This window comes from Dreissena polymorpha, chromosome 10 (assembly GCF_020536995.1).
Source record: "Dreissena polymorpha isolate Duluth1 chromosome 10, UMN_Dpol_1.0, whole genome shotgun sequence".
NCBI lineage: Eukaryota > Metazoa > Mollusca > Bivalvia > Myida > Dreissenidae > Dreissena > Dreissena polymorpha.
Window position 1 is genome coordinate 58,589,744 of NC_068364.1, and position 16,550 is coordinate 58,606,293.

General features: G+C 33.4%; 1 protein-coding gene across 1 annotated transcript; it reads left to right on the plus strand.

The window, feature by feature from the left end:
- Positions 1–10,993: 10,993 nt before the first annotated feature.
- LOC127849152 (prostatic spermine-binding protein-like) lies at positions 10,994–16,265 on the plus strand. The gene is made up of 3 exons (XM_052381871.1): positions 10,994–11,046; positions 15,653–15,782; positions 15,885–16,265. Exons 1-3 carry the CDS (start codon positions 10,994–10,996, stop codon positions 16,263–16,265), a joined length of 564 nt encoding a protein of 187 aa, XP_052237831.1.
- Positions 16,266–16,550: the final 285 nt, after the last annotated feature.

Sequence of the window (16,550 nt, forward strand, 5' to 3'; positions counted from 1 at the left end):
TCACATAAAGGAACATATTACAGGAGGCATTAATTCCTGCCATTTAAATCGCATTTTGAACGCCAGACAACTTTTTTTGTATCTTTGTTTTCTGAGTTCCTAATATACATAACATGAACATGACATGAGACGCATAGCAGGTCATACAACAATCGCGTGTCAATGGTGTTTCACATCTGGTATATTTAGACAACTATTAATTAACTAATAACTCAAGAAAAATAATGGTCGTTTTCATTTTTATTCTCCTGCAAACACCTAGAGACGATTCAAGATTCGTGTTCATAAAGAATAAAAGCAAACATTTCCGGTGGCTAGTCCACGTGCTTATCGCCTATGCTCTAAGGCTCAGAAGTGCTTAACAAACTACTAAATACACACATACATGTCTAAACCAATCTATTGCAGTACAATTCGTAAAGCGGAGAGATGATCAAAGAAGTGAGATGGTATCTAAAGTTATTAAAAATGAGCCCATTAACAAATAATACAGATTCATGTCACACATGGTAACATTGTGATATGCAACCGTTTTCTAAATACCGGTTTAGTGTGTTTATACTCGTAATATAACACGTCATCATCTTTTATCATAATGTATGGCAACTTTATTGTACCGACTGGGGCCATGTATCTTAGCTGAAGTTAAAGCGCATTCATAGCATGTAAAAACAGAGAATGAACGTATAGCGTAGGTTTCTATTTCCAATGTAATCAAATTCTGTCTTATCATATCCGGGGATTATATTTTGTTCTGGATATGATTTATATGACACAGAGGAGTAATACCGTGCATTATTGGCTCAGTTAAGTGGAAACATATATATTTTCACGAGAGCTTACGCTAGTGCAAATATTTGATATTGTGGAATTACTCAACACATAATTTACGGTATTTCCCGGAAAGCGGACACTTTTTCTGTTCATGCTTTTGAGTGCTATTATCAACTTATGTAAACGACGTTTTATTCTCGAATAGTATTCACATTGATTCGTAGTTATTTTGTTACAACGCAACATTCCAGCGCCATGATAACGTAGGTGCTGCTACTCTCCGTACCCTAAGGTCCAAAGACATATTTGTTAGCCGTCTTACCATTTTTCTTTTTAACGGTCGCCGGTATTTAAATAAAATGTGACACAAAAACTTGTATTATGATCATATGAGATTATTGTGTATTAACATATACATTTTTATGACTATCTTTGGGAAAATTATGAGGTGTAGACTGCATGTAAACTGTTACAAAGCAATGACACACAGCTTGATCCTCACTTCGTTCTGATAATACATTATGAAAATTGTAACACGATATCATTGCATTGATAGCATTTGAAAGACTTTTTTAAAGAAGTCATTAGTAATATAAATATAAAAGAACAGGTACATATAGTTTCTTAGTTTTGCTTCCTACACGCGATTAACTGACATCTCCCCTTAAATTAAAACACACAACAAACGCAAACAGCCATCCACTTATTTGCAAATTATGAGTCCAGCTTTTGCACTGAAAATCGTGTGTGTTTAATCTCATAAATCACAGAGTTAAAGTCAATCCGTAGTCTTCTCCGATCATAACATATGGAAACACACCGTTATATTGTATGTTTAAATCTTCTTAAACAACATGTTAAGTTAAACGATTGTCGTAAAAACATCGCCAATAAGAGTGCATCTGTTTTAAAACTAAAAAAATAATATTGTTGTAAATGGATTAGAGATCATTATTTCTTAGTGACACATTAACAATACTTTAATTTCGCAGAGCCCACAAATAAAAGCTAAGGAATCCTGATTGAATTTGACGTAAGAGTCAGCTTATATTAGTGTTTAACATGCTGTATAAAAGTTGGCATATCCTAATAAAGCTAATCGCATAATGTATATTTAAGTTAGTGTGTAATTTGCTTTCACAAATACTATTCACTATTAACTATATAAATCTATCAGGTTACAACCGCAATGATGACATTAGTTTATCATAAGTCATGGCTTATTTAGAAAACCAAGCTCAAATGACACATTTACTCAATAATGTGTGCTGACGCCTTGCATAATTACATTGATTGTACTGCATTTTCTTAAAACGTTAGTATGTCTATGGGTTATATGGAATCGAAGAAGAACATAGACTTAATAACAATAATACAATCATTGTACCTAATGTTAGTAGCATAACGTTCCCGATCATAAACACTGTGTTCAAAACTGGCTCGACATTAGGCTTATTGAAAACCCATAAAACACATAGAAAACACATATTCTCAATGGAAACATATGGTAATTTGCACACAGATATTAAATGTAAAACGTATTGTAAACATATAGGTTTTCTTTCATAAGCATAATAAAACCAATTATAGCTCTACCAAAATCAATAAACTTGCGTTTCAAAATGAAGGAAGTTATCGATATTCCATGTTTGGATATTTCCACTTTGATAAAAATAAAACAAACGCCAAGGACAATTGCAAATGTATTTAATATTCATGATTGAATAGAAATGACCCACGTTGTTATATCATACAAAAATTAAAACGAAACAATTCTTAATTATGCTATACCTTATAAAGACATTTTTGGGGGCCATTGCCTTCTGCAATTCGTCCCATAGGTAACATAATATACGTATACTGAAGAATGTAGTCCGTTACTGCATTTAACCACTTTGTATCCAGATTCTGCATTGGCAAACAAGCAAACAGAATAAGTCGGATGAGCGCGTTACATCCATGACAACGTCTTTCCACTGTGGCATTAGCACCCAGGTAACACGCAGTCCTCATGGAAGGTGTATGCGACGAAATATCGGTTCAATACTGAATTATCTACACTTAACCGATACAGCGCATTTGTGTTCTTTCGTTTTAAGAAATCAACTGCGTTTTTGATACGGGCAAAGAAAATAAATTAGCACGCGCTACATGTTTTATATTCTGGTTCCCGTCGTACTAATACTTTAGTACTTCAGGCAACCATGGAAAATTACGGCGCACTACGTATGTATTAATTATCGTAAAAATACTAAAGTTTGGAGTAAGAGAAAAACCTTCAAGCTTTTATTAAGTTTTAGTTATAGGTATCGATCCGTCAATGGTTTTTCTCGAATCATTTATGATTAATAAAAAAATGATTTATGTCATGTTTTCCCAATTCGGACACAGCGTCTTTCGGATAATGAATGTGTACACAATCGAACAAGAGAATAGCTGTTCAATGTACGTAATGCATATGATGTATATCTTTGTATGGTCAAAAAAAATTGGCAATAGCATTCCAACGTAGACTTGTACCTAGAATACTACTTAATGGGTTTATATTGTAGGCCATTAATCATTGCAGTGGATTGGCTATGGATATAGCCAGGCCTAAACTGGGCAGTTATTTTTATGCTGGGGAGAGTGAAAAACCTGAAAACGCACTAATCGTCATGTTCCATTCTTCTATGGAAAAGGATTCTGGAAAGGTTAGTTTCAATAGTTTTACTGCGTAGTATTGAAATTTTGGAGGCTGAAGTTGAACGACAACAACAGTGGAGATAGCAGAACTGTTAACATGATTTTTGTAATCGATAAGTGCGGTTAGTTTAAACCTATTTATTTGAGCTTGATTGCATCGAAAGACTTAGGTTTATATAGACACTCTCGAGTCCATTTCCTGGGAAAAACCAGTACTTGGTGTCTATGGAGGAGATAATGAGAACGCTCCCCGAGTAGGGAAACCCACAAACTTCCTATCGCTAGGCGGACACCACATCCACTACACCACCGCGACCTTTAAGTGCTGTAAGTTAGTTATGATGCAGACAACCATAATTTACAACTTTGTTTAAATAATTACAATCATATAAAAAACACTAAAAAAAAAATGTTTGTTGTATTTTCAGCTGAAGGGGCTCATTCTTTCCAGTTTACAAAAGCCGATTTCAGAATGCCCCCATTCGACTCATATTTTCAACAGTGGCCCTAGGTGTGGGAGCGGATCTCACATATGTGCAGAGGGTTATTCATGCTTGTCCACCCACGTCACTGGAGATTGTGGTGGAGTGTGTGCTGGTGTGAATGACTGTGAATCCAATCTTTGCACGTACATGTGGTCTAAGCCGAACATGGTTGGCATCCTCTCACTTCTCTTACTCAGTCTATCGTCCTGCTGTATGTAAGAATGATCCATTCTCTGAAATGTTTACATGCATAGGTGAAGAAATTTATATACCATTGCCTTTATTTACCAATGCATGTCATGAACACAGCCTCTGACCCACTACAGCCTACAAAACAAAACATAACACGGATCATACATCTCAATCTACGGTGTGTGTGTCTTAATTTGTATCGAGTGCACCGGGATTGTCTCCCATATAGCCATAGCCACAAGAAAGACATGTAAGTTGGTTACAGGGGATAGGGCAAGATACAGGAGACACCCCATTCCAGAGGTGACCCTGGGTCTTTAAGTTCCAGGCGTATAGCACCTAGTACAATGCACCTCGGTGTAACGTCTCATGCGAAAGACGAGTTTTTAACACATGAAAATGATTTGTCAAATACTCACATTAACAACTAAATGTTTAATCATATAGAGTGAAAATATTTTTAACACATTAAAATGTTTATTAAAATACTCACATTAACAAATTAATGTCAAAATTAGTGTCAACTTGAATCCGGCTTTGGTTAAACATTGTGTTATAAAAGTATATCCGAAATACGTTCTATCCGAAATATAGTCATATATCATATGTCTATGTATTGAGGTTAGGCGCAAAAAGCAAGAAAAATCAATATCGCCAATATATTAATTATAATAAAACGTACCGAGTATCACAATGTGAACTTGCTCCGAAAATAAATGAATTGTCCATTTTAAAGAACACACTGGCTGCCGCCATGAATCATGTATGCCTGACCCAATACAAAGTGTCAGGGGCAGGTAATCCAGACTACACTCAAAGTTAACATCTCAATGTTCTGTGCGCTACAAAGTCTATATAAGACAATTCTCCCGTGCTGTTCAAGCCAGTTTTAAACCTTTTCCTTACAGACGAAATACATGTTGTGATTGTCACTTTCGCAGCAGCTAATTAATTTGCGTTAATGTTTTCCATGTAATCAGAACAATCTCGAATATGTCCTTCCAAACAGTAGAACCTACACTGTGTCGGTGTGACTTAAAATCCAGCACATAAATTAATTGATTATATATTTATATGAATAATAATTGAATACACATGATGTATAGAAACCTTATGACTACGTTTGGTTTAACGAAATATCATATACATATAACACTACGTCAGAGTAAAAACCAAGGTCACCATTTCAAAGGACAATAATAAACATTGTATTTACAAACGTTTCGCAGTTTTGAATTGGCACGTACGACAATGACTTCTTTTAAAAAGCAGCATATACCTTAAACACAAATAGATAAATCATATATTGACAGCCTGTCACCCTTCCTTAATTCCATCTGTTTTATTCAACACAGTTGATTGGTTGGCATCACGGTATATAGTGTTTTTACGACCACAAAATTTAAGTAAACTCGCCCCACCAGTACTTTCAGTACTTTAATTTAAACTTAAACCAAAATGACAGAAAGAAAATGTTATGACATATGTTATATATATATACAAATGAACGATTTAAATTTTGTTGTCAATCTTGATCTTCTCGTTAACGCCAACAACACATGTGAGAAAAGACAAACATTGTTGCGGACAGCTCATCAAGAATGAGCCTGAACATGTTGCGGACAGCTCATCAAGAATGAGCCTGATCATGTTGCGGACAGCTCATCAAGAATGAGCCTGATCATGCTGCGGACAGCTCATCAAGAATGAGTCTGATCATGTTGCGGACAGCTCATCAAGAATGAGCCTGATAATATTGCGGTTAGCTCATCAAGAATGAGTCTGATCATCAACCGAAGGAAAATAAAGATGTTCAAGACTAACGCATCCAACTACATACAAATCCCAGTCCAAGGCGCTTAAAAAGATGGACAACTTCATCTACATGTGTCTCAATGCAATATAGGAACCCATGTCTTGGGCGTTTTAGTACTGTAGGAATCAGTGTCCGGTATGTCAAAAAAACGTTGCAATCAATCAGTAACTTTGCCAACATAATCAACGAAAACTTAATCCGTAGTAAACAATGTCCAGGAGTCATTATACGTTGGGAATTAAATGTGTGGATATGTTTCCACACAAAATCAACAAACAATTAATGTTAAACAATTGTTTATGTTTGTTCAGTAATATACACTTATATGTTATTGGAGAATTTAAAACCGCATTATTGAAACACGTTTTATAAAACTAGTTTCTAAACAATGAATCATTATATAAACTCGAAATAATTTTTTGCAAAGATACAGTTTATCATTCATTTAAATCGCCCTTCCATACAACATGCATATTAGTCCTGCTGAATAGGGGATTTAATGCATTTGCGTAAAGGGTCGTCCCAGATTTGCCTGTGAAGTCCGTACAGGCTAATCATGGACGCCACTTTCCGCTTTTCTGATATTTTTCGCCTTTAAAAAGTCTTTTCTTATGGAAAATCAAGTGTAAGCGGAACCTGTTGCTCCTGATTAGGCTGTGCAGACTGCACAGGCTAATTTGGGACGACACTTTACGCATATGCATTAAACCCCAATTTCACAGACAGCGGCTGATATGGATTCGTGCAAATAAATGGTTAAAGTATTTTATGTTTCAACAAGTTTATTGAAACATTACGGATCGATGAATTGTAGAACGAAAAATCGGACATTTGTTTAAATAGCTACTTGTACCACACTTACCAAACATGCATAATCAACAAATTACATATCAAGTAAGGGACATGTACGCTCCAATTTAAATTACCCGATCCATTTTAAAACATTCTTGTGACGATTTGTCAAAGCTTGTTTAGACATGACATTCAGCAAGGGATGTGAAGATGTTTTTGGCTGTTAAATGTAAGATCTTTCTCAAGTTTTCAAATCAAAATGTAATTCTATGCTGAAGGTATGAATCAAATGACCAAAAATGAAGATATACATATGCCTTCATGAGGTTTTTTTAATAAAAATGCACACGGTTTTAATCAGATGTAAAAAAAACAAGATATTTACTAGATGAAATCATACTTGTTTTGTTGTTGGCATTTTTAAATTCAATAATTGTGTAATAATGCTAGATCAAGTTTAAATAATACATGAACTTCAACATGTACAACTTATTTAAGTACACACCGTTTTCATAATTTCACGTTTTATATATTTACTTTATCAGATCGAATTGGCTTAAGCTATCTTAAATATAAAAATTTCGCTTCATTGAAACACATGTGAACCTTTCCCGGTTTCTTGTCAATTAATAGGAGCAAATTCCCACAACAATTTAATTAAAGAACTGAATTGAACACAACAAATACACGCTGATTACACCGTTATGAACGGAAAATGTTTCTTACTGTCGTTCACTATAACTTCCTTATTAAATCTAAAGAGCATGTTTTAAGGATGTCATTATTCCGGCTAATAACGTTTAATTCGGATTTTTAACAGTATCAATATGGAGCGTTCAATGGTTCTAAAAAATCTGGGTCATACGTCAAGGAAATTCAAAAAATGAATTACTCCGTCTATTCTGCATCAGATAGATGGCAAAAGTTTATTTAAAGTATTGATCAATTGGAAAGAATTTGAATTGATTTAGAATATGGAAAATCATTGCGTTGACGAAATTTATATTGATTATAACATGTCATATTTCGTACTTAAACAAGGTTATTGTATTTTCAAATATGAATCTTAGAAATTGAACTCGTGTACAAGTGCCAAAAGTTTGATAACCATATAAGCCCTATTAAACTATTTATAAAGTTTAATGCGCCACATATAATTCCCAAAACCGTAATGAATTGCCTAGAAATATCCACCCTTGGTTCGAATCTTAGAAAATATATTGCTTACAAAACAATCGTCTTGTTGTTAATGCCTGAATCAAAGAACGTTTATTATTTTCGGTGATTAATCTACAATGTCATTCTTCTAAGAGTGCATTCATTTAAGGGTAAAGCCTATCTACTCTAATTGCATTTCGAGTGTCAGCCAAATTGTGTTCTGTGAGTGTGTTAGGATTACCCTAATTGAGTTAATAGTGTCAGCCCTCCAGTGGTATAGGTATTACCCGAACGCATATATATATATAATGTCAGTGTATATTGAACAAAAAACTTGATTTAAGCCGCTATAGAAAAAATGCTTTTAATGTATACACATGTGCTATTTGAATATCGGAAATAAATATAACGATGATGATGTAAATGAAGTGCCGCGTTAAAGCGCACAGGCTCTACAGAAAAATATAACCCAAGTCACAATTGAAATATACAATAAATCCATAGGCGATAATTGAAAATATGTCGAGCACTTTACAGACTACTCAATCTATGTTCTGTTTGTATGTCTCTAAATACAGCTTTCAGAATTCCACACTTCCGTTATATTTGCTTTTACATAAGGGTGTCTGTTATTAACTCGACGCACGACTGAAAATACTACAATCATTTTGACATTAAGTCTTATTAAAGTGAATTATATTTATTTTAATAAACACTCTATGTTATAAGTGTGTGTATTATTATGTCCGACAGAGCTTGGTGCAAATATTCTATTAACTGTCGACACATAATAGTCCGGATGTTCCCTGGAGTAATCATAAACTATTTCGTCGACATACGCTATAGCATTACCTATATAGTTTAGATCATCAAACATTTATAAGTTTACCGTTTTAAGTAAAGTTTTGTTTTGATTGTTATTCGGTAAGAGGTTATAACAAAGTTATAAATTGTGTAAAATCTTATCGTGCGATTTGGTGTCAAGAACAAATACAGATAGAAGAACAACATTATTTCATAGATATTAATTTGCATTAAAAATAATTTAGAATAAAATAGAAAACCTCAATAAGGACCCTACTACGAAATAGTGAACGTCCAGGCAGCCCGACATGAACTTGGCCAAAGCGTAAGACTTAAGTCAATAATAGTACAGTTTCAGGCTGTCTGAGTGGTAACTTGGATGCAATTGAGCTCGAAGTTTCTATCTCTTATATTGTACCGAATGTTTTGAAACTGTGTGTCTGCCATTGTCATTATCACTGTAATGCAATGAAAAAAGCTGTACAGCACCCAACGTAAGTTCTAATCAAGAACATACTCGCGTAAAAATGTTTTAAAACAAGCGTTATTGTCAACAAAACATCCAATTACGCGCTACTGCGCGGTGCAGCCGTCAATATTTTGATCACGTGGTCTATGTTAATCATGCGCGTTCCGTAAATAAAATGGTCCGCGTACTCCGTGTTTCCTCTGTCGGCTTAAATAGACGTGAGATAAGGTAAGGTTTAACACAATATTAACTCACTGACGGACCCTTGTGCATTATAGTGATCAGCCAGGAATCCCGACTTGTGTATGGAATACAGCCCACGTTTGTTGCTTCCTTGCTGGGCTCTCTATCTTTATCCGAAGTTTCCATTTAAGTTTGTGTACCGAACATTTTAACCGTGTACCTGTTTAACGAGTGTACAGACAACCATTTCAACAAAAAAGCCATGACTAAATATTTACAGGTCTTAAACATATTATACATTTTGTGTAATTTCAACAATGACATTTTAAAAACAAAACATATAGCATGCAATTAAAAAAAGCAAAAACAGCATGTGTTGTTCTTTCCGCCAGCATTGTATTTAAGTCAAAAGTCAGTACCTTGAGAAAATGAGTTTTTCTCGAAAACTTGCGAGAATGAACATATGCATTTTCGAAAATAAGTGAGACAATATTAACGGTAATATCCCAAAGCAACCATGTATTACTGTAATTCAAATTTGTGAAATTATTGTTATTAAAACTACTTTTACTACGTAATTGCCCCTACTTTTTTCTCAAAGATGTGCAGTAATTGAAATAAGCAATCAAAACTAAAGCGCCCTGTTGAATTACGAAAAATAGAGGTGACTTAAACATATACTTTGTAGGGGCCACTTCGGGGCCTACATGTATAAATAGAGATAATGACAAGGCATGTTAAGTATTCGATCCGTTTGTTACGAAAAATGTCAATATCAAACTTGCACATTTACAATATGGATGCGCCGATCAGATGTATATATTGATATATTCTATTGATTTGAGCTTAAAATAGAAACACTTGATATTTTATACTTCAAATGTCTCCTTATATTTAACGATTGTCGCAGATGCACGACGGAACAGTATTGGAACTTATTATTACAATGTATACACACATTTTTAGTAAAATAATTGCTGTACTAAGATGACAAGAGGTAAAGCTTCAAAGTTTGATTGTTTTAATCATTATTATTCAGTTTGTCTGAGTTTTACAATGTCTTTATATATTTATGTTTCAATTTGTCCATGGAAATACTAAATTATTATTATATTAAAGCTATAACAAAGTTATAAATTGTGTAAAATCTTATCGTGCGATTTGGTGTCAAGAACAAATACAGATAGAAGAACAACATTATTTCATAGATATTAATTTGCATTAAAAATAATTTAGAATAAAATAGAAAACCCCAATAAGGACCCTACTACGAAATAGTGAACGTCCAGGCAGCCCGACATGAACTTGGCCAAAGCCTAAGACTTAAGTCAATAATAGTACAGTTTCAGGCTGTCTGAGTGGTAACTTGGATGCAATTGAGCTCGAAGTTTCTATCTCTTATATTGTACTGAATGTTTTGAAACTGTGTGTCTGCCATTGTCATTATCACTGTAATGCAATGAAAAAAGCTGTACAGCACCCAACGTAAGTTCTAATCAAGAACATACTCGCGTAAAAATGTTTTAAAACAAGCGTTATTGTCAACAAAACATCCAATTACGCGCTACTGCGCGGTGCAGCCGTCAATATTTTGATCACGTGGTCTATGTTAATCATGCGCGTTCCGTAAATAAAATGGTCCGCGTACTCCGTGTTTCCTCTGTCGGCTTAAATAGACGTGAGATAAGGTAAGGTTTAACACAATATTAACTCACTGACGGACCCTTGTGCATTATAGTGATCAGCCAGGAATCCCGACTTGTGTATGGAATACAGCCCACGTTTGTTGCTTCCTTGCTGGGCTCTCTATCTTTATCCGAAGTTTCCATTTAAGTTTGTGTACCGAACATTTTAACCGTGTACCTGTTTAACGAGTGTACAGACAACCATTTCAACAAAAAAGCCATGACTAAATATTTACAGGTCTTAAACATATTATACATTTTGTGTAATTTCAACAATGACATTTTAAAAACAAAACATATAGCATGCAATTAAAAAAAGCAAAAACAGCATGTGTTGTTCTTTCCGCCAGCATTGTATTTAAGTCAAAAGTCAGTACCTTGAGAAAATGAGTTTTTCTCGAAAACTTGCGAGAATGAACATATGCATTTTCGAAAATAAGTGAGACAATATTAACGGTAATATCCCAAAGCAACCATGTATTACTGTAATTCAAATTTGTGAAGTTATTGTTATTAAAACTACTTTTACTACGTAATTGCCCCTACTTTTTCCTCAAAGATGTGCAGTAATTGAAATAAGCAATCAAAACTCAAGCGCCCTGTTGAATTACGAAAAATAGAGGTGACTTAAACATATACTTTGTAGGGGCCACTTCGGGGCCTACATGTATAAATAGAGATAATGACAAGGCATGTTAAGTATTCGATCCGTTTGTTACGAAAAATGTCAATATCAAACTGGCACATTTACAATATGGATGCGCCGATCAGATGTATATATTGATATATTCTATTGATTTGAGCTTAAAATAGAAACACTTGATATTTTATACTTCAAATGTCTCCTTATATTTAACGATTGTCGCAGATGCACGACGGAACAGTATTGGAACTTATTATTACAATGTATACACACATTTTTAGTAAAATAATTGCTGTACTAAGATGACAAGAGGTAAAGCTTCAAAGTCTGATTGTTTTAATCATTATTATTCAGTTTGTCTGAGTTTTACAATGTCTTTATATATTTTTGTTTCAATTTGTCCATGGAAATACTAAATTATTATTATATTAAAGCTACTTTTTAAGTAAACAGCCACTGATATTTATCTTCGCATCAAGTTTGTTTATTTAGCACGATGAAAGCTTATTATACATTCACATTCAAAGTAAAATTTTCAAAATGTTTTTCCTTGTCAGAGAATATTTAGGAATGAATTCTTCAAAATATGTTTTATTACATAAGTTACAATTAAATGAACGTAATAAATTGACTTAAACACCACAGTAAGTATCACATTTTATGTCATCACATTTTTGCTCAACCAAGACACAAGGCTATGCGAAGTTATTTGATGCAAATGGACGTCATTTACTAAGATCATAAAAGGTCGCAATTTAACTTTTCGACTAATTTATAAATTGAAGCTTTACATTTATTTTGAACACACTCTTAGAAACAGCATACCTCCAAAGTGATGTGATTCTACATAAAACTGTCAGATGAGACATGTCATGTTCTTATTTCTCTCATAATATGATAGTATTCCTAAGTCCGAATATAATATTACACGGCAATATCTGGTATTTCTCATTTTCGAAATAATCTGAATGATGCCAGTTTTTTCATTCACAGATTGATTGCTAAACCTTGATATAGCCGAAGATAATATCTTCGTGGTCGATTGTCGAAATGTGGTTTTGCAAATGACAAATTTTTACGGAGATTTGTTGAGTTCGGACTAATGTAAAACTGACTTAATATCCATATAATGCGTCTTCTTTTCGACGGGCGTTTCTAGTTTGATTTATTATTTAGCAGTCACATAAACAACCAAGCTATGTAATATGGATCTTGTACACACATTATTGCTGCTTCTTCCTGTATTTGCGCGATAATAATCTGAAATATTTAATTTATGATGCTATATTCTTAAATCTATTTTCTAAAAAGGGATAAAGTTGACAGTCGTTCGTAGATTTGTTTCATCGTTCCTCAAAAGGTTGTAACTCAGTTTCTCTGGTCTTTTTCCTACCATTGAGTAACTAAATGGTAATTAAATTGATTTTTTTTAATATCGTTTTATTATTGCTTAATTTCAGATGCAGTGCTATGAGTTTTAATTTTATTTACTCTCATATGTATCAAATGAATATTGCTGGCCCATGTGTGAAGTTGTGCGCTATTAAACCGGTTTATACCCCCAATGCTTTGCATTGACCGTTCCAAGTCGTTGAAACCAGATTTATCTTTATATGTGTTTATGTTGTTTTGTGTTGTGTTGTTTTGTACTGTTTAGGCAATTGGTCACTTGAATTAAATAAAGGACCAACTAATGAGAATACAATACTGCTTCAGCAGCTGGAGTTTCACTTCTTAATCTTATATATATATATATATATATATATATATATATATATATATATATATATATATATATATATATATATATATATATATATATATATATATATATATATATATATATATATATATATATATATATATATATATATAACGGTGTAATCGATAAGCATAGAGCATGTAAAATTCAGTAATGTGTGAAAAATCTGACGTATGTACTAACAAGTGTTAAATAAAAAAATGTTTGGAACTAAACTGATATTCCACCGCTTCATCGTTTTGACTTACGTGTCCATTTAAGTATTCACATTGACATTTAAAAAAAAGTATTCGTCTATTAGTTTCCGCTTTAGTCCATTTAGATTCCATGATGCTATGCAAATCATATGTTCCGTTTGACGCCTAAATGGTGGTTCATAACGGCCTTACACATGTTGCAGGATCACGTGACTTTGTTAGGTTCCCAACTAAACGTTAATAGATTTAAACACACAGGTAAGCGGTGCTTTTTTTCAAATAACTTTTTAAAACAATTAATTCTTAATAAGTTCAACTAGTATTTTATGCTGCTTATGGCAGTTTTAAATACACCAGAATTACTTTATTTAATAGCCTCTGCTCATGTTACAAAATTTCCTGTGTACTGCAAGGTTATGCTTCACGAAAAGTGAACTTTTATCACCGATTTCAGACGTCTTTAAGGATTAGTTTTTAAACCTTAAGATTTCGGCACAAACTGCAAGAACAACGGTTTTTTACGCACTTAAGGGGGCCTTTTCACAGATTTCGGCATATTTTGAAGTTTGTCATTACATGCTTTATATTGATAAATGTAAAAATTGGATCTTAAAAGCTCCAGTAAAAAATCAAGAATACAATTTAAAAAAGTAAAAAAAAGTAGCCGGTACCAGGGCTCGAACCAGTGACCCCCGGAGGCCTGGAGTTAGTCTGAAGGAAAAACGCTTAAGCCCTCTAGGCTATTCCGCCGGGTATACACAGTTTAGGTATTTTATACGTTATATAAGCAATCTTCGTAGTTTCGTAAATTTAAACGACAACAACAGAACTCTCCAAATAATTCAATCGTTTCGCGTTGCAACGCTTTATAATTTTTAGGTTTTCAAATCGTCAAAAGATACATATAATGGCTATATTGGACTATGGTAAATGTTCAGTAATACTGTTTCCTCATAAATATCATAACTAAAACGAAAATTTCCTAATCTGAAACAACTTTTGTTTAATTTTGCCTATTTACCAAACTAATTTTCTAATTTTCTTAAAGGAGAAGTGATAACATTGTAGTACCTTCAGAGTCAATAATTAAAGCGTAGTTAATTTGTCAAGAGTAAGCGATTGCACCTTCATTAATGCCTCATGAGTCCGCAAATGCACATTTATTTTTGCTCTAAGAGTCCAGGATTACAGTTTAAATTTTTTAAAGTAATTGATTAAAACCTACTTGATGCTTTAATTGTTAGCGATTGCAAATTAAGTAATGATTGAACAATCGGCAATTACAGTAGTTAAGATGCGTTAGAGTCATTGATACTATTTAAATATATCCCTAAAAGTTAGCAATTACAACGTAATTAATGCTTTTAGAGTAGGCTGCATTACTACTTTAACAGCTTAATTATTACTTTAAGAGACTGCGATTACTGCTTAAGTATTTATTAAAGAATACACCATTACAGCTTAATGCATACTTAACGAGCGAGCGATTTCAATAAATAAATACAATGCTAGTAAATGTTAATATTAATAACTTTATTCAAAGTCACTGATGACAGCTTTATTTGTGCATTTAAAATCAACTATACCACTGTTTAAAATATGAAAGCCTGTCTGGTACAACAATTTTCTACTTCATTTGTCCATGAAGTTTTTTAGTGCATAAAACCGTACTTATCATACAGTGCATTGACGTATTTTCGTTTTCCTATTAAAATATTCGATTATGCCTATGTGGATTTATAACTTTATTTAATTATGCCAGACATTTCTCATCTTAATATGAATCCAGCGTTTTTTATCCTCAATATTTGTGTTCGGGCATGCGAGGACGCAACACAAATCTTGATGTTCAGCTTACTGATGCCATTTCCTGGTTATAACCGCTCTGGACTCGCGTTGCATATGTTGTCATATAAATATACGTTAATACAAAGATGCCAATGCTACACTCAAAACAAGAACGGTCGTCTTCCTAGTCTTAAAGCAATTATGTAAATGATAATACAGGAGAAAAAAAGATGGTGTTGATAATGATAATAATTATGACGATGGTGATGAAGAAGATGATGACGACGATGATCAAGCTAGTGCTGCTTCTGCTTTTGCTGGTGATGTTGATAATAATAATAATGATGACATTAATTGGGATTTGATGCACGACTTTTGTGGTACAAAACTAAGACGCATTCAATGAGAAAATCATTATAATAGTGCTTTTGTTGTTGCTGTTGTTCTTGAGGATGATGATACTGATAATGATGATAATGATGATAATGATGATGATGATGATGATGATGATAATGATAATGATGTTGGTGATGATGATGATGATGATGATGATGATGATGATGATGCCGATGATGATGATGATGATGATGATGATGATGATGATGTTGGTGATGATGATGATGATGATGATGATGATGATGATGATGATGATGATGATGATGATGATGATGATGATGATGATGATGATGATGATGATGATGATGATGATGATGATGATGATGATGATGATGATGATGATGAAGATGATGATGATGATGATGATGATGATGATGATGATAATTCAGCAACAGGCATGGCAAGTTTTTGCATGAGATCAGAGCACACTTTGTAACGATTACAGCAAAGAACACTGCAATTTAAAGTGAGCATAAGGTAAAAATCTTTTCTTCCAAAAAGAAGTGTATGTTATGAAAATGCTAACCACCATACTGAAAAACTAATACCGTTTTTAAGCATACCTTAATGAACCAGAGATTTCACCAGCTTTATGGACAAACCTAATTTCTCTATTTGAATGAGTTTAATTATAAGATTACTATTAGATCCATTACGTAATAACAACAAAATCCCACTAATTTATATGCACAACAAAACCTCATTACGTTCTTACGACAAT